Here is a 19,713-nt window from a genome sequence, read left to right as displayed (position 1 = left end):
CCTCTCATTCTCCCCTAACTCAGACCCCTCCCCCTCAGGTTCAGCAGTATGTGGTCTCCCAGAAAAATGGATATGAGAAATGACTATGGTTATAGGATGCCCCAGTTCCAGGTGAGGCCCTCTGCATTCTCGCCAGGCCAGCTGCCCCATCTTGAATTCACTCCCTGCTTTGAGCCCCTCACCACTCTGTAGTTGCTTAATTTTCTGCTTAGCAGGTCTCAGTCCTCCCCTGCATGGTGGAGGAGGAGGAGAAAGAAAATAAGGCTCGACTGACTTTTTCTTTTACTCTCTTCCTTTTTCCTCACCCTCCCCTTATGACACTGCTCAGAGGAAGGGGAGACCTTCATGGAAAGGGTGGGGTGTAGGGATGTCAGATGGATCAGCAAATCATAATTCTAAGTCCATAGGGCCTTCTGCCTCCCCCTGGGAGCTTGGGGCTTCACCTCCCTCCAGATGTACAGGCTGAGACCACTGAAGAGGACAGTGTCTTGCCGATGCATTACCCTCTTGGTAGCAACAAAGGACCTCCTGGCTATGGACCCAACAGTTGCCAACTGGCCTAAAAAAAGCAAGACCAATAGCTTATTAAGGCTATTACTAAAACAACACTTGCCAATGTGATTACCATCAACAAGCCTAGAATACCTTTGCAGGTTTTAAAACTGCCAATCATCCCACAGATCAATCAGGCTTCAGCTACCACAGAGGCAGCCAATATTCAGGCTGCTTCAGTCACTGCTCAGCCTAAGAAAGCCAACAAGACAAAAAGAATTACTGCTAAGGCAGCCAAAGGCCCCCTATCTCCAGCTGGCAGTGAGTGTCACTACACAGATCAAGTCACTCTTGCAGGCCCTAAACCTACCAGTCATGCCACAATCTTCCAGGCTCCACTTGCCAGTGAGTTAGCCAATTCCCAGGCCTTAGTAGCCTCCATAAGCCTAAGAAAGCTTTCAAGGCTAAGAAGGCTGCTAATTAGACCGTATATAGTACCAACGAGATCTCTATGGCTTCAAACACCACCCGCACACCTACCACCCAAGGCCAAATTACCAATGAGACAACCAGTATCCAGGCCACAGAAGCCTCCATTCAAACTAAGAAAGCCTCCAAAGACAAGAGGGCAACTATTTACGGCACAAAGGCTGACACTAAGATTCTAGAGCCCCCGAATACCACTGAGAGAATTATCAGGCAGATTGAGCCCTCAACAGCAGCTATCTGGCCCAAAAAATTCAAAGGCAAGAAGGCTGCCAATAAGGGCATACATTTTTCCTAAGAGATTTCTGAAGCCCCACCTGCCATTCAAATAGTCACAAACCAAGCCCTAGCAGCCACCCTCCAGGTCAAGAGAGGGTCCAGGGTTTAGAAGGCTTCCACTAAGGCCTGGGTAGCTGAAAGCCACACTTAAATTGTTGACCAAGGAGCCCAGGCTAAGATGGCCAGCTCTCAGACCAACATAAGTGCCCTTGAGACTCAGGTTGCTGCTACTGTCCAGGCCTTGGCCGATGACTACCTGGCTCAGTTGAGTCTGGAGCCCACAACCAGGACCCGGGGCAAGAGGAACCGAAAGGTGAGATCGCTGACATCACCATCCTTAAATTTGCACTTGGTTTCCATTTTCATCTTCCTGGTTTGTTCATTTATTCTGTAAAATTTTACTGAGCACTTTTACTCTGAGACAGCCTCTTTGTTCAGATAGGCTGTGACGGATGCTAAGAATGTGATGTAGTTCCTGCTCCCTGGCAGTTCACAGATTGGTGGGTAAATAAGACATCCATACATTTAGCTGCAAACTGGATATAATATAATATGTAGTTACATAGTAGTTACCATGTGCCAGGCTTTGTGTTGGGCACAGTCACACAGGTTATGTTTTTATGTTTTGAAAGTAACTCTTACCAGCTAGGGATCATATGTCCCAGTTTTACAGATAGGAAAATTGAGTCCCAGCGAGATGAAGAGGCTTGTCCAAGGGGTACAGCTAGCAGAGTTAGTGGTGGGCAAAAGAAGAGGAACCCCAGGCCCTGCCCTTGGATTGCTCCTTTCCTATCAAAGAAATGAAACTCCTGCCTAGAAGACAGTCTAGGACTCAGGGTGGCCAAAAGTAAGGTCAGGACCCACTACAGGGAAGGTTTAGGGGACCTTCAGGAGGAGGCAGGGTAAAGAGATAGAGCCATCTCTTTTACCTGGTGACTGGACTTTCCTTCTTTCTGATAATGGAGTTCAAATATCTGAATGGGGATGAGAGAGGTGGCCATAATTATAGATGGATCCCATGGGGCCACAGACTTCAACCACCCCGAGATGTGGCCATTTTGCAAGAAAGGGTAAGAATACTGTGTTGTCCAGTCTTTTCTTCATTTGCCCTCTTCTTTTATTCTTCCAAGTTTTCTGAAAACATACTGAGATTTCCCTATGTATTTCTCTTCTCCCAGGCAAATAAATTGGTGAAATACCTGTTGGTTAAGTACCAAAGATCCCCATCAAGCGCTCAGGTAGAGTCCTCCCAACCCTCCTCCCTGAGCTCTCTTCTCTACTCCCCTTTCCCCATGCCCTGGGGGTAATCATATACCTTTATGGCTTACTCATTCTCTCATATGTCCTCCCCTATTCTTCTCACACTCTGTTAATGGCATCTCCCATTAAACATAGTTTAGCACTCAGACTGCACTGACCCCACAGGACTAGCAAAAGGGCTGTAGCTTTGTGGCCCCTGCTCAGCCCATTTATTTCCACCTCTTCCCTCTTGAAGACATGCTGAAACATGTCATCCAAGAATATAATGACTATTTCCTAGAGATCATTTAACAAGCAAGCTACGCTCTGGAAAAGATTAAAGGGCTGGCCTGGGGCATGGGCACAATAGTGAAGCCTTGAATCAAACAAAGGCATACATGTCCCTTCTGGAGGAACAACAGAGACTCGCTAACTCAGCCCTATCACTATGCAGATGGGCAAAAAGTGGCCGAGGGGAGTGCATAGAGCTGCCAAGGGTCACATAACAAGTCAGTGGTAAAAACACAGCTAGGACTTAAGCCGCCCAACTTAGTCTTGGTTTCTGTCTGCTCCTGGATATGTCCTGGAATGTATTTCAGATGTTCACCTCTTCCTTAAGTTCCCTATTATCTGTTTGCCTAGATTCCTACTCATCACAAGGGTGATGTTGATAACAATAGCACATTTGTTGCCTGTTTGCTGTTTGCTGGCCTCATAGCTAAGTACTTTACATTCATTATCTCACTGATTTTGCACACATACGCACATGCATGCACGCACAAACACACAAGAGCCCCTAGGTACAAGGGGATCTGTGGGATGCTCGTGAAGCTCACTGATGCCTAGCTGAATTTTTTAATCTCACAGGTTATTATTTTACATGGCAGATGTTTTGAGTCAATCTGAAGGAAATTGGTAAGCAAAGTAGCTTGTATATTCTTTTCTAAAATGTAATTAATTAATTAATTTATTTTTGTTACAGATGTTTCTCCTTTTTCCCTCACTGATACCTCCCTTCCCCACACTCCCCACCCTGTCCCCAGCTTTGTTGTCCATGTCTATTATTCATGCATACAGGCATATAAATTCTGTGGTTTATCTCTCCCCCACCATCCCCTCTTCTGGGTATTGTCAGTCTGTACCCGACTTCCATGTCTCTGGGACTACCCCGTTCCTCAGACTGTTATGTTCATTATATTCCACAAATAAGTGAGATCATGTGATATTTATCATTCTCTGCTTGGCTTGTTTCACTTAGGATAATACTCTCTCCAGGTACCTCCATGTAGGCTCAAAGGATAAGAGATCTTTCTTTCTGACAGCTGCATAGTACTCCATTGTGTATATGTACCACGGTTTTTTTATCCATTCATCTACTGATGGATACTTGGGCTGTTTCCATATCTTAGCTATTGTAAATAATGCTGCGACAAACTTGGGGGTGCATATATTCTTTCTGATTGGTGTTTCAAGCATCTTAGGGTATATTCCTAGAAGTGGGATCACTGGGTCAAATGGAACTTCAATTTTTAATTATTTGGGGTAACACCATATTGTTTTCCATAGTGGCTGCACCAGTCTGCATTCCCACCAGCAGTGTACTAGAGTCCCTTTTCTCCACACCCTAGCCAACACTTGTTGTTTGATGATTTGTTGATGGCGGCCATTCTGACAGGTGTGAGGCGATACCTCATTGTGTTTTTAATTTACATCTCTCTGATGATTAGTGATGTTGAGCATTTCTTCATATATCTCTTAACCATTTGCATGTACTGCTTGGAGAGGTGTCTATTTAGTTCCTCTGCCAATTTGTAATTGGGTTCTTTGTCTTCCTGTTGTTTAGTTGTATGAGCACTCTATATATATTGGAAATTATCCCCTTATCTGATGTATCATTGGCAATTATGCTCTCCCATGAGTGGGTTGCCTTTCCATTTTGGTGGTTGTTTCTTTTGCTGTGCAGAAGCTTTTGAGTTTAATGTAGTCCCATGTGTTCATTTTCTCCTTTGTTTCTGTTGCCTTAGGTGATGTATCAGTGAAGATTCTGCTGCGTGTGATGTCTGAAATTTTGTTACCTACATTTTCTTCTAGGGTTTTTATGGATTCATGAGTCACATTTAAGTCTTTTATCCATTTTGAGTTTATTCTTGTGTAGGGTGTAAGTTGATGGTCTAGTTTCATTTTTTTGCACGTAGCTGTCCAATTTTCCCAACACCATTTATTAAAGGGGCTGTCTTTACTCCACTGTATGTTCTTGCCACCTTTGTCAAGTATCAATTGAGCATATTGTCTTGGGTCCATTTCTGGGTTCTTTATTCTGTTCCACTGGCCTATATGCCTGTTCTTGTGCCAGTGCTAGGCTGCCTTGATTACAGTGGCTTTGTAGTATAATTTGAAATCTGATATTGTGATCGCTCCAACTTTGTTCTTCTCTTTCAAGATTGCTGTTGCTATTCGGGGTCTTTTTGGTTCCATATGAACTTATGAAGTATTTGTTCTAGTTCTGTGAAATGTGTCGTTGGTATTTTGATGGGGATTGCATTGAATCTATAGATCGCTTTGGGTAATATGGACATTTTAATGATATTAATTCTTCCAATCCATGAACAAGGTATGTGCTTCCACTTTTTTATATCTCCCTCTATTTCTTTTTTCAGTGTCCTGCAGTTTTTTGAAAATAGGTCCTTTACTTCTTTGGTTAGGTTTATTCCTAGGTATCTTAATTTTTTTGCCCCAATGGTAAATGGGATTGTTTTCTTAGTTTCCCTTTCTGTGAGTTCATGATTGGTGTATAAGAATGCCGTCGATTTCTTGATGTTAATTTTGTATCCTGCTACTTTGCCAAATTCATTTATTAAATCTAGTAAATTTTTGCTGGAGTCTTTGGGGTTTTCTCTGTATAGTTTCATGTCATCTGCAAATAATGACAGTTTCACTTCCTCCTTTCCAATTTGGATCCCTTATACTTTTTCTTCCTGTCTGATTGCTGTGGCTAAGACTTCCAGTACTATGTTAAATAAGAGTGGCAAAAGTGGGCATCCTTGTCTTGTTCCTGTTCTTAAGGGAAATGCTTTTAATTTTTGCCCATTGAGTATGATGTTGGCTGTAGGTCTTTCATATATGGCCTTTATTATGTCGAGATAGGATCCCTCTATTCCCAGATTGCTTAGCGTTTTTATCAGAAATGGGTGCTGGATTTTGTCGAATGCTTTTTCAGCATCTATTGATATGATCATAGGATTTTTATCTTTCATTTAGTTTATGTGGTGTATCACATTTATTGATTTGAGAATATTGTACCAGCCTTGCATTCCTGGAATGAATCCCACTTGGTCATGCTGAATAATTTTTTTGATGTATTGCTGGATTTGATTTGCTAGTATTTTGTTCAGGATTTTGGCATCTATGTTCATCAGGGATATTGGTCTGTAGTGTTCTTTCTTTGTAGTCTTTTTCTTGTTTTGGAATTAGAATTATGTTGGCCTCATAAAAGGAGTTTGGAAGTCTTCCTTCCTCCTGAGTTTTTTGAAATAGTTTGAGGAGAATGGGTATTAGTTCGTCTTTGAATGTTCGGTAACATTCCCCGTGAAGCTGTCCAAGCCTGGCCTTTTGTTTGCTGGGAGAGCCTTGATTACATCTTCAATGTTTTGCTGTTATTGGTCTGTTCAAGTTTTCTATCTCTTCCCAGTTCAGTTTTGGGAGACAATGTGTTTCTAGCAATTTGTCCATTTCACTTAGATTGTTGAATTTGTTCCATATAATTGTTCATAATATTTGTTAATGATCCTTTGCATTTCTGTGGTGACAGTTATTATTTCTCCTCTTTCATTTCTGATTTTGTGTTTTTGGGTTCTCTCTCTTTATTTGTTGGTGAGTCTAGCTAAGGGTCCATCAATCTTGTATATCTTTTCAAAGAACCAGCTCTTTGTTTCATTGATCTTTTGAATTTTTTTTTTGGTCCCCATGTCATTTATTTCTGCTCTGATCTTTACTATTTTCTTCCTTCTACTTGTTTTGGGGTTTTCTTTTTGTTTGATTTCTAGATCTTTAAGTTGGGAGTTTAGATAGTCTATTAGAAATTTTTCTTGCTTCTTGAGGTAGGCCTGTAGTGCTATGAACTTCCCTCTCAGAACTGCTTTCACCGCAGCCCATAGATTTTGTGTTGTTTTGTGCTCATTTTAATTGGTTTCCGGGATGTTTTTAATTTCTTCCTTGATCTCCATGGTAACCCATTCATTATTCAATAAAATGCTATGTAGCCTCCATGTGTTGAAATGTCTTTGCATGTGCTTGTTGCATTTGATTTCTAGTCTTATGCCATTGTGATCTGAGAAGATGCTTGATATGATTTCAATCTTCTTGAACTTGTAGAGAGTTAGTTTGTGTCCTAACATGTGGTCTATCTTTGATAATGTACCATGTGCACTTGAGAGGAATGTGAATTCTGCAGTTTTGGGGTGTAATTCTCTGTAGATATCTATGAAATCCATTTGCTCTAGCTCTTCATTTAGAGTCTGTGTTTCCTTGTTAATTTTTTGTCTAGAGGATCTATCCAGTGATGTCAGCAGGGTGTTGAAGTTCCCTGCCATGATTGTATTGCTGTTGATTTCTCCTTTGACGTCCTCCAAAAGATTTTTAATATATTTTGGTGCTCCTATATTGGGTGCATATATGTTTACCAAGATTATATCTTCCTGTTGGATAGATCCTTTCAATATTATGTAGTGGCCTTCTTTGTCTCTAGTTATGGCCTTCATTTTGGATTCTGCATGATCAAATATGAGTATTGGTACCCCAGCATTTTGTTTGTTTGTTTGTTTGCTTGGAAGATTTTTTTTTCACCCTTTTACTTTCAACCTTTGTGAGTGTTTTGTTGTGAGATGGGTCTCTTGTAAATAACATATATGTGAGTCATGCTTTCATAACCAGTCAGCTACTCTGTGTCTTTTTATAGGAGCATTCAAACCATTCACATTTAAGGTGATAATCGATATGTACTTATTTATTGCCATTTTTGTTTAGTGTGGTTATATTTTTCTTCCTATTTCTCCTGATAATTACAGCAAACCTTTTAGCATATGTTGCAGTGCTTGTTTGGTGTTAATATGTTCCCTTAGCCTTTTCTTTTCTGGGAAGGTCTTTATTTAACCTTTTATTTTGAATGATAGCCTGGCTGGATAGAGTAGTCTTGGATTCAGATCCTTGGTTTTCATGACCTTGATTACTTCATGCCACTCCCTTCTGGCCTGTAGTGTTTCTGCTGAGAAGTCAGCTGATAGCCTATGGGGGTTCCTTTGTAGGTAACCTGTTTCTTATCTCTTGCTGCCCTTAGGATGCTCTCTTTGTCTTTAATTTTTGGCCTTTTAATTACTATGTGTCTTGTGGGCTTTTTGGGTTCTTCTTACTTGGGGCTCTCTGTGCTTTTTTGTTGTTGTTGTTACAGATATTTAACCTTTTTTACCCCATTGGCACCCCCCTCCCCATCCCACCCTTGCCCCATCTCCGGCTTAGTTGTCCATGTCCATTGGTCATGCATACATGCATATAAATTCTGTGGTTTATCTCCTCCCACCCCCCCAACCCCTCTTCTGAGGGATGTCATTCTGTGACCTACTTCCATGTTTCTGGGTCTACTGTATTCCTCAGACTGTTATATTCATTATATTCCGTATATAAGTGAGATCATGTGGTATTTGTCTTTTTCTGCTTGGCTTATTTCACTTAGGATAATACTTTCCAGGTCCCTTCATGTCGTCTCAAAGGATAAGAGATCTTTCTTTCTTACCGCTGCATAGTACTCCATTGTGTATATGTACCACAGCTTTTTTATCCATTCCTCTACTGATGGACACTTGGGCTGTTTCCAGATCTTAGCTATTGTAAATAGTGCTGCTATGAACATGGGGGTACATATATTCTTCCTGATTGGTGTTTCAGGCTTCTTAGGGTATGTTCCTAGAAGTGGGATCACTGGGTCAAATGGAAGTTCAATTTTTAATTTTTTGAGATAACACCATATTGTTTTCGACAGCGGCTGCACCAGTCTGCATTCCCACCAGCAGTGTATTAGAGTCCCCTTTTCTCCACACCCTCGCCAACACTTGTTGTTTGATGATTTGTTGATGGCGGCCATTCTGACAGGTGTGAGGTGATACCTCATTGTTGTTTTAATTTGCATCTCTCTGATGATTAGTGATGTTGAGCATTTCTTCATATGTCTTTTGGCCATTTGTATGTCCTGTTTGGAGAGGTGTCTATTCAGCTCCTCTGCCCATTTTTTAATTGGGTTCTTTGTCTTCCTGTTGTTGAGTTGTATGAGCACTCTATATATATTGGAAATTAACCCCTTATCTGATGTATCATTGGCAATGATGTTCTCCCATACAGTGGGTTGCCTTTGCATTTTGATGGTTGTTTCTTTTGCTGTGCAGAAGCTTTTTAGTTTGATGTAGTCCCATGTGTTGATTTTCTCCTTTGTTTCTGTTGCCTTAAGTGATGTATCAATGAAAATTCTGCTCCATATGATGTCCGAAATTTTGTTGCCTACATTTTCTTCTAGAATTTTTATGGATTCATGGGTCTCATTTAAGTCTTTTATCCATTTTGAGTTTATTTTTGTGTATGGTATAAGTTGATGGTCTAGTTTCATTTTTTTGCTTGTAGCTGTCCAATTTTCCCAACACCATTTATTAAAGAGGCTGTCTTTACTCCACTCTAGGCTCTTGCCACCTTTGTCAAATATTAATTGAGCGTATTGCCTTGGGTCCATTTCTGGGTTTTCTGTTCTGTTCCACTGGTCTATCTGCCTGTTCTTGTGCCAGTACCAGGCTGTATTGATTATAGTCGCTTTGTAGTATAACCTGATATCTGGTATTGTGATCCCACCTACTTTGTCCTTCTTTTTCAAGATTGCTGTGGCTATTCGGGGTCCTTTTTGGTTCCATATGAACCTTTGAAGTATTTGTTCTAGTTCTATGAAATATGTCGTTGGTATTTTGATGGGGATTGCATTGAATCTATAGATTGCTTTAGTTAGTATGGACATTTTAATGATGTTAATTCTTCCAATCCACTTTTTTATATCTTCCTCTAGTTCTTTTTTCAATGACCTGTAGTTTTCTGCAAATAGGTCCTTTACTTCTTTGGTTAAGTTTATTCCTAGGCATCTTAATTTTTTTGGCGCTATGGTAAATGGGATTGTTTTTCAGTTTCTCTTTCTGTGAGTTCATCATTGGTGTACAAGAATGCCGTCGATTTCTTGATGTTAATTTTGTATCCTGCTACTTTGTCAAATTCATTTATTAAGTGTAGTAGATTTTTTATGGAGTCTTTAGGGTTTTCTATGTATAATATCATGTCATCTGCAAATAATGACAGTTTCACTTCCTCCTTTCCAATTTGGATCCCTTTTATTTTTTCTTCATGTCTGATTGGTGTTGCTAAGACTTCCAGTACAATGTTAAATAAGAGTGGCAAAAGTGGACATCCCTGTCTTGTTCCTGTTCTTAATGGAAATGTTTTTAGTTTCTGTCCATTGAGTATGATGTTGGCTGTAGGTCTTTCATATATGGCCCTTATTATGTCGAGATAGGATCCCTCTATTCCCACATTGCTGAGCGTTTTTATCAGGAATGGATGCTGGATTTTGTCGAATGCTTTTTCAGCATCTATTGATATTAGCATGTGGTTTTTATTCTTCATTTTGTTTATGTGGTGTATCACGTTTATTGATTTGCGAATATTGTACCTGCCTTGCATGCCTGGAATGAATCCCACTTGGTCATGGTGAATAATTTTTTTGATGTATTTCTGGATCCGAATATTTTGTTCAGGATTTTGGCGTCTATGTTCATCAGGGATATTGGCCTGTAGTTTTCTTTCTTCGTAGTGTCTTTTTCTGGTTTTGGAATTAGAATTATGCTGGCCTCATAGAACGTGTTTGGAAGTGTTCCTTCTTATTGAATTTTTTAAATAGTTTGAGGAGAATGGGTGTTAGTTCTTTTTTGAATATTTGGTAAAACTCCCCCGTGAAGCCATCTGGGCCTGGGCTTTTGTTTGCTGGGAGTGTCTTGATTACATCTTCAATTTCCTTAGTCGTTATTGGTCTGTTCAGGTTTTCTATCTCTTTCGGGTCCAGTTTTGGGAGTCTGTGTGTTTCTAGAAATTTCTCCATTTGGCTTAGATTGTCGATATTGTTGCCATATAGTTGTTCATAGTAGTTGTTAACGATCTTTTGTATTTCCGTGGTGTTCGTTGTTACTTCTCCTGTTTCATTTTTAATTTTGTGTATTTGGGTTCTCTCTCTTTGTTTCTTGGTGAGTCTAGCTAAGGGTCCATCAATCTTGTTTATCCTTTCAAAAAACCAGCTCTTTGTTTCATTGATCCTTTGAATTGTTTTTTTGGACTCTATGTCATTTATTTCTGCTCTTATCTTTACTATTTCCTTCCTTCTACTTGCTCTGGGGTTTTCTTTTTGTTTGCTTTCTAATTCTTTAAGTTGTGAGGTTAGACATTCAATTAGAATTTTTTCTTGTTTTTTGAGGTAAGCCTGTCGTGCTATGAACTTCCCTCTCAGGACTGCTTTCGCTGCATCCCATGGATTTTGTGTTGTTGTGTGTTCATTTTCATTGGTTTCCAAGAAGTTTTTAATTTCTTCCTTGATCTTTTCGGTGACCCATTCATTGTTTAATAACATGCTATTTAGCCTCCATGTGTTGAAATGTCTTTGCATGTTCTTGTTGCAATTGATTTCTAGTTTCATGCCATTGTGATCTGAGAAGATGCTTGATATGATTTCAATCTTCTTGAACTTGTAGAGATTTAGTTTGTGTCCTATCATGTGGTCTATCTTTGAGAATGTCCCATGTGCACTTGAGAAGAATGTATATTCTGTAGTTTTGGGGTGTAATTCTCTGTAGACATCTATTAAATCCATTTGGTCTAGTCTCTGTTTCCTTGTTAATTTTTTGCCTAGAGGATCTATCCAGTGCTGTCAACGGGGTGTTGAAGTCCCCTGCTATGATTGTATTGTTGTCGATTTCTCCTTGGATGTCCTCCAGAAGATTTTTAATATATTTTGGTGCTCCAATATTGGGTGCATATATGTTTATCAAGGTTATATCTTCCTGTTGGATAGATCCTTTCAATATTATGTAGTGGCCTTCTTTGTCTCTAGCTATGGTCTTCATTTTGAAATCTATTTTATCTGATGAGAATTGCTACCCCAGGTTTTTTTACTTTCCATTTGCTTGGAAAATTTTTTTCCATCCCTTCACTTTCAACCTATGTGAGTCTTTTGTTGTGAAGTGGGTCTCTTGTAAACAACATATGGATGAGTCATGCTTTCTTATCCAATCTTCTACTCTGTGTCTTTTTATGGGAGCATTCAATTCATTTACATTTAAGGTGATTATTGATATGTACTTATTTATTGCCATTTTTGTTTAGTGTGGTTCTATTTTTCTTCCCATTTCTACTGCTAATTACAGTAGTTTTTTTTTTTTTAACATTTCTTGCAGTGCTGGTTTGGTGCTAATGTATTCCCTTAGCCTATTTTTTGTCTGGGAAGCTCTTTATTTGACCTTCTATTTTGAATGATAGCCTTGCTGGGTAGAGTAGTCTTGGATTCAGATTCTTGTTTTTCATGACTTTGATTACTTCATGCCATTCCCTTCTGGCCTGTAGTGTTTCTTGTGAGAAGTCAGCTGAGATCCTTATGGGGTTTACTTTGTAGGTAACCTGTTGCTTATCTCTTGCTGCTTTTAGGATTCTCTCTTTGTCTTTAATTTGTGGCATTTTAATTACTATGTGTCTTGGTGTGGGCCTGTTTGGGTTCTTCTTACTTGGGACTCTCTGTGCTTCTTGAACTTGAATGCCTTCTTCCTTCACCAAATTAGGGAAGTTTTCTGTCACTATTTTTTTGAATATATTCTCTATCCCTTGCTCATTTACTTCTTCTTCGAGGACTCCTATGATGCGAATATTATTACGTTTCCAGTTGTCCCACAGTTCTCTTAGGCTGTCTTCCTGTTTTTTAATAGTTTTTTCCTTTTGTTTTTCTGATTGTTTGATTTTTTCTACCCTGTTTTCTAATTCACTGATCCGGTCCTCAGCTTCCTCTACTCTGCTTTTCAAACCTTCCAATGTGTTTTTCATTACTGATATGTCCTTTTTTATCTCTTCTTGATGGTTTTTAATTTCCAGTGGGCTTATTTTCAGTGTCTCTATGTCCTTACTCATGCTGTTCAGCTTCCTCAAGATCATGGCTCTGAATTCCTGCTCTGTTAACATGCCTAATTGCTCCACATTGATCTCATCTTTGGTGGAGGTCTCTTGCTCTTTCATTTGGCGTCTGTTTCTGTGTTTCACCATGTTGGCTATCACTGTGGGCTTTGGAGCCTGTCAAGTTCTCCCTGTGGGTGTTGGTGTTCTGCTGTTTGTGGCTCCCTCTCCTGGGTTTAGATGAGCGAGGGAGGACCCATGTTAAACACCACTGTCAAGTCTTACTTTCCTGGTTAAAGTTGCCAGCCCAGGAAAGGTACTGTTATCCTCTAGCTTTTTGCCATGGAGGCTAGCAGTCGAGGTTACTTGATGAGTTTTGGGTTGTCAGTTGATTGAAAAACTCCCTCAGGTGCTCAGCACAGGGGGCTTTCACGAGGGTGGGGCAGATGCTGGTTGTTAATGAGCTTCAATTAGCACTTCAGTGGCTCACAGGGTGGGGTTGGATCTCCGAGGGAGGGGCTACTGCCTCTCCCCCGAGCCCTGGGAAGGAGCAATGTGTCCACCGTCCTGTGTGGCTGGCACTCAGCAAACGCTCTGAGTGCCCTACAAATCCCGAGTGTCCCGACACAGTTCCATTCCAGTCTGCCCTCCCTCTGCTGGAGCCCAAGGTGAGTGGCTGTGGCTGTTTTAGCCTCTGTCCCGGCTCTGCACTGTGGAGCCGCCTGGGAGTGTGACCCGAGGGTGCTGCTTCCAGCTGAGTCCGCTGCCGAGCTGCCGACCATGGGCTCCCAGCCCCTGTCTCGCGCCTTCGCAAGCCTACCAGGATGGAGTCAGTGTCCCTCGTTATATGGTCCTCGCAAGCTGCTTTTCTGTTGCTTTTTCCCTTCAATTTTTCTGTGTTATAGTTGTAATTCCAGTTTGGTTCTGGGAGATGGTCTGTGTAGCTTCCGTTCACTCTGCCGCCATTTTTCGATCTCTCTCTGTGCTTTTTGAACTTGAATGCCTTCTTCCTTCACCAAGTTAGGAAAGTTTTCTGTAACTATTTCTTCAAATATATTCTCTATTCCTTACCCATTTTCTTCCTCTTCGGGGACTCCTATGATGCAAATGTTATTACATTTCCAGTTGTCCCACAGTTCTCTTAAGCTATCTTCCTGTTTTTCAATTGTTTTTTCCTTTTGGCTTTCCGATTGTTTGATTTTTTTCTACCCTGTCTTCTAATTCACTAATCCAGTCCTCAGCTTCCTCTACTATGATGGTTAGTCCTTGCAATGTGTTCTTAATTTCTGCTATGTCATTCTTCATTTCTACTTGGTTGGTTTTCTATGTTTCTATATCTTTACTCATGGTGCTGATGTCCTTACTCATGCTGTTTAGCTTCCTCAAGATCATGGCTCTGACCTTCACCTCTGATAATTTGCTTAGCTGCATTTCATTGATTTCATCTTCGATAGAGTTCTCTTGTTCTTTTATTTGTGATTTGTTTCTTTGTTTCACCATTTTGGCTATCTCAGTGTGTTTTGGATCCGTAGCTTGTATATTCTCATCAGCACTCAGGAATCCTCTGCAGGCATACTTGGAACATAAGCTGGGAAAGGGTTGGGGTGGGTGGGAGGCTTCTGTTTTTGTCCATGGTACTATCCCATTCTTGTCCTCTCTCCTTCCCACACTTTCTTAGAGAGTCAGAAAAGATGGGATCTGAAAATCCCTTATTTTAGATCCTGCATGTAGCTGAAACCCTGCCCACAAAAGCAGTGACTAATTGTTATTGACTGACGGGTGTAGAAGCCTGTGGTGCGGCATTCCTACTGTCAGGTTGTCTGTTTGTGCAGAAGCTTCCCAGGAAGGCAGAGCTGTTTAGCTTGTCTCTTCCTACTGGTCTTGATAGAGTGGTTCTCAAGGGAGGGCTTCCTGGTGTGGGAGGATCATGATGCCCACAGGGCAAGAGCATTAGTGTGCTATGAATTCTCTCATGGCTGAGGGTTCTGAGAGAAAAAGAGGGGACTCACATTGACTGAGTGCCTGCGTTGAACCTTGTTGCCAACATTTCTTTCATCCTCTCAGCAACCCGGGGAGGGGAGGATGTGATTTTCCCATTTTACTAAATAGGAGAATGAATCTCAGGGTCACATAAAGCTTGAAGCATAGACTGGGAAGAATCTCCCATATCTGAGGAATCTGGGAGGGGCTAACCTACTGATCTGGGTGGTGTGTTTTTTGCAGATGGCTGTGTGACTTAAACTTTCTTTCTGTCCTATTGTTCCCCTAGGACCAAGGACTCCCCAAACTAAGTCTTATCATGGTGATTCTGAATGTCATTTTTATGAATGGCAACAAGGCTAGTGAGGGTGAGTGGCTGTGCACGCAGCTGAATGGGTGGCATGGTCAGAATTCCATGTGTTCATTTTCTGTCCTTGTCTTCTTTTGCCTCCCTTGCAGCTGTCATCTGGGAGGTGCTGTGCAAGTTGGGGCCCTGGGTGTGTTTGGGCTCTCTCAGCACTTGTTGTCCATGTTGTCCTTTGGCAAGAGAGGATGGTCCCGGGATCACATCAGCCTGGTGTTCTGGTGGAGCAGGCTGGGGTGCTGGACGGGGTAGACAGCCCACAGCTTGGACCTGGGTAGATGAGGAAATTGTCATGAACTCCCTGCTCCCTCTTACCTCTCTGTCCCCTGTCTGTTCTAAGATGAGATAGAAAATAGACCTTCAGGGTATCCCTGACAAAGAACCATTTGGCCTCAACTGTCTACTTTTCATGATCATGTCTTTGTGTACTACTTTTCTGGTTTCATTAAAATAGCCATATGTACCAGAAAGGTCTCTTTCATGTTGTTAAATGCTTCTGCCCGCATCTGGGAAGTTCTGATCTCTGTTCATGGGTTAAGTTTCTCATGGGTTAACTTCCCACAAGTAAGTGCCAGGGTGAGGCACTTGCTCTTTGGGGAAGTGAGGAAACTCATCACAGACGAGTTTGTGAAGCAGAAGTAAGTGATGTTTAGGGGCATTGTCATGCCTTGAAGTGTTCTGAGTGTGTTGGTCTGATTCAGAAAGTGCTTGATAAGCCATTCTCTTATAGTAGCTTTAGAGGTATTGGCATTCTTTGCCCTAAATATGAGTCCTATCCACAATTCCCATGGGTGGACCATTCCAAGGCTGGGCCAGATCAAATGCAAAGTCCTTATTATGGGGTGTGCTCAGAACAGGGTGTATGAAGAACGGCTCCTCTGTTTACAACACACCCAACAGGAACTTGGGTTTACTCCTCACAGGTGGCAGGATACTTTAGCCTTCCTGTGACATCATGCCCTATACATGCCTCCCTTGCAGCCCCAAGTGACTTTTTTGTACATAACCAGTGGGAAATGGCTTAATATTGGAGGCCAAGACCATGAATTGTGTTTGGGAGTGGATTTGAGAAAGGAGGGTCTTGAAAAATCTTCTCCAGGAGCTGAGTTTAGTATGTGTTTAAAGGAGGTTGCCACCTGGTGCCCAGTGGTTAGACAACAATTTTATTTGTTTAGAAGCATTTCCTTTCTCCAAGGTACCTGGAATACAAGAGGGTTCCCAACAGCAGACCACGTGAATATGAGTTCTCCTGGGGCTTGTGCTCCTACCATGAGACTAGCAAGATGAAAGTTCTCAAGTTTGCCCGCAAGGTAATAGGAGAATTGCCCTGACTTGGCATATTAAGGGTATGGGTAGCCTCTGACTGGGGCAGTCTGTGTGCAAGGATGGGCAGGTATAGGGCAGCCTGCAGTTTATATATAAACACATGGAACTTCATTTTGTCCCAGGATGCTGTCCAACATAAAGTTTACATTGTTTCATTCATTCTTCATATTTTGTATTAGTATTAGTATGCTCAGAATGTTATTACAAAATAGCATAGACTGGATCACTTAAATGAAGTCCCAGATCAAGGTCTAGCAGTATTAGTTTCTGGTGAGGTCTCTTTTCCTGGCTGGCAGACAGATGCCTTCTTGCTATGTCCTCATATGGTGGAACGAGAGCTTCTTCTTATGAGGACGCTAATCCTATTGGATCAGAGCTCTACTGTTATGACTTCATTAAACTTTACCTCCATAAGGGCCCTATCTCCAAAAATAGTAACATTGAGGGTTGATGCTTCAAAATATGAATTTGGGGTGGGGCACAGCATTTAATCCATAATATATTTACTCTTTTATCATCTTCCATATTATAGATGAAGACACTTGGGCTCAGTGAGGTTAAGTAACAGCACCTAAGTTATCAGAGCTGAAATTGTATCTCAAGACTGATCCATGATAGAGCCCAATAACTAAGAACTTAAAAAAAATACTGCTATTAATTTTATACCAAGTCCATAATATGTACTTAATACATAATTATAATGTCATTTTCCTTATAATGATTATCATTCCCATTTCAGGTACAGAAGAAAGACCCCAAGGACTGAGCTGCTCAATATCGGGAGGCAGTAGAGATGGAAGTCCAGGCCGCAGCTGTGACTGTGGCTGAGGCAGAGGCTGAGGCCAGGGCTGAGACAAGAGCTCAAATGGGAATTGGAGAGGAAGCTGTGGCTGGGCCTTGGAATTGGGATGACATGGATATTGACTGCCTAACAAGGGAAGAGTTACACGATGATGCTCAGGCCTGGGGCAGCTTTTCATTTGAAATTGAGTCCAGAGCCCAAGAACATGCAGATGCCAGCACCAACATCAACTTCAGGAGAGGAGCTAGCACCAGAGCTAGCTTCTGCAATGGTGCTAGTATTAGCTTCAGTGGTACACCCAGTCACAGTGGTGTCTTTGGTGGCAGAACTGGCATTAGCTTTGGTGGCACACCCGGCACCAGTGCCAGCTTTTGCAGCACAGCCAGCATTAGTTTTGGTGGCACACCTTGTACCAGTGCTAGCTTTGGTAGTGGGGTCAGCTCTAGTTTCAGCAGCCCACTCATCACCAGTACCAGTTTCAGTGGTGGAGATAGCTCTGATTTTGGAGGCACACTCAGCACCACTGCTGGCTTCAGTGGTGTGCTTATGACCAGTACCAGGTTTGGCAGTGCACCCAGCACCAGTGCAGTCTTTAGTGGTGCACTCAGCATCAGCACTGCCTTTGGTGGCACACTCAGTACTAGTATCTGCTTCAGTGGCTCTTCCAGCACCATCACTGACTTTGGTGGTACACTGAGCACCAGCATCTGCTTCAGTGACTCTCCGAGTACTAGTGCCAGCTTTGATGGTACAGTCAGCACCAGTGTTGGCTTTGTTGGTGCACTCAACACCAGTGCTGGTTTCAGCAGTGCTGTAAATGGTAGCACCGGCTTCAGTGTGCACCTACCACAAACTCTGGCTTTGGTAGTGTGTTCAGCACTAGTTCTGACTTCACTGGGGCACTTAGCACCACTACTGACTTTGGAGGTGCTCCCAGCACCAGTATTGACTTTGGTGGAAGTCCCAGCACCAGCCTCTGCTTTGGTAGTGTCTAATACCAACCTGTGCTTTGGTGGCGCTCCTAACACCAGCACCTGCTTTAGTGGAGCTACCAGTGCCAATTTTGATAATGGGCTTAGCACCAGTGTGGGTTTTAACTTTGACAATGGGTTAAGTACTGGCACTGAATTTGGTGGCAGACTGAGCACCAGCACTAGCTTCAGTGGTGGACTAGGCACCAGTGCTGGCTTTAGTGGTGGACTGATCTCCAACAATGGCTTTGGTGGTGGACTGGGCACGAATGCTGGTTTTGGCAAACACTTGGCACCAGTGTTGGTTTTAGTGGTAGCCTCAATATCAGTGGTGGCTTTGGTGGTGGGCCTAATACCAGCTTTGGCGGAGGACTGAGTACCATCATTGACTTTGGCAGGAGCTCCAACACCAGCATTGGCTTCAGTGGTGGACCCAGTTGTATCATTGGCTTCAGCAGTGGACTGAGCAATGGTGCTACCTTTGGTGGTAGAGCCACCAGCCTTGGGGCCTGTAGCTTCTATGGCTAATGAGGTTCCAGGTAATTACAGCATTTCCACAGCCAAGGCCCGTGGATATGAATATACGTGCTGGGAGATGTTACAAGAAACCCCAAGGTGTGAGGGTAGGGTGGGGAGATGAGGACAATAGAGGAAGTATGAGAAAATAGTATATTTGATGCTAAAATATATTCCTTTTTGGTGTTTTGTTTTCAGGTTTATTTTCCATGTTTACAGACACCACTAAACAGTTGCAGCAGTCCTTCCTTCCCATGGAGCCAAGGTACACCCTTGGAATCTTTGTCCACCCAGCAGTCTAAGCAGATACTACCAATCCACTGAGGTTGACATGTTATGAAAAATCTGGTTGCCAATCCTGCTTTATTGTTTGCTTTCCATGTGCTATCATATTTTAGCATCAGAGTTACATTAAATTTGTAAAATGAATTGAAGGTGTTTTTTTTTTTGTTTTCTTTTATTATGCTTAGGTTGTTGTTAGTGATATTTTAGGTTCATAGAAGAGCTAAAGATCAGCATAGCTCTTTGGGTAAGGTGGAGTCCATCTTTAGGCTAAAAGGAAAGTATGATTTCAGTGGGGTAGAGACCTGGGGAAAGCATGGCAGGCAAGGGGATAATAGCTTGAATAAAGATATGGAGGGGGAAAGCCTGGAACAGAATGAAGAGGGAGAAGGTTCTGGACAGTAATTATAGATTCATTTTGAGATGTTTGTGTAAGAATGGAGGGAGAGAGTGGGAGGTAACTAGAAGGGGACACAGGAACAAGGGAGGGTTTTATTAGGATAGGAGAAAGATGTGACCATGTTACATAGATCTTGGGGGCAAAAGCCAACAGAAAAGGACAGGAGATAGAAAAGGAATGATCAGGAAATGACTGAAGTAGGAAATCCCTGAAATGGTGGGATGCGGTAGAGTACCAGAAAATAGTGTATGAGTTTGCCTTTTCAGCACTGAGTTGTTCGTACCTGCCCAGAAATACTACGTGCATGCCCACTGTGTAAGAAGCATGCTGCTAGGTATCCTGTGCACGACACAGA

General features: G+C 42.0%; 1 protein-coding gene and 1 non-coding gene across 2 annotated transcripts; both read left to right on the top strand.

The window, feature by feature from the left end:
• The first annotated feature begins 66 nt into the window (after positions 1–66).
• Positions 67–19,298, top strand: TRO (trophinin). The gene is given in 21 exon segments (XM_036270994.1): positions 67–111; positions 408–500; positions 502–580; positions 583–817; positions 819–877; positions 880–930; positions 933–1,570; positions 2,223–2,327; positions 2,436–2,466; positions 2,469–2,495; positions 2,753–2,844; positions 3,384–3,427; positions 14,250–14,304; positions 14,987–15,065; positions 15,157–15,194; positions 15,325–15,335; positions 15,637–15,699; positions 16,257–16,371; positions 17,127–17,234; positions 18,875–18,922; positions 18,924–19,298. Coding segments are annotated over 21 exon segments (2,109 nt in total). The 3' UTR covers positions 19,017–19,298.
• Positions 15,901–16,029, top strand: LOC118636859. The gene has a single exon (XR_004960824.1). It is a non-coding gene; the product is annotated as a small nucleolar RNA SNORA11 (small nucleolar RNA).
• Positions 19,299–19,713: the final 415 nt, after the last annotated feature.

The sequence above is a fragment of the Molossus molossus genome, unplaced genomic scaffold (assembly GCF_014108415.1).
Source record: "Molossus molossus isolate mMolMol1 unplaced genomic scaffold, mMolMol1.p scaffold_m16_p_2, whole genome shotgun sequence".
In the NCBI taxonomy this organism is placed as follows: Eukaryota; Metazoa; Chordata; class Mammalia; order Chiroptera; family Molossidae; genus Molossus; species Molossus molossus.
The sequence above is the reverse complement of the archived record's forward strand: the minus strand, read 5'-3'. Positions and strand labels throughout refer to the sequence as shown.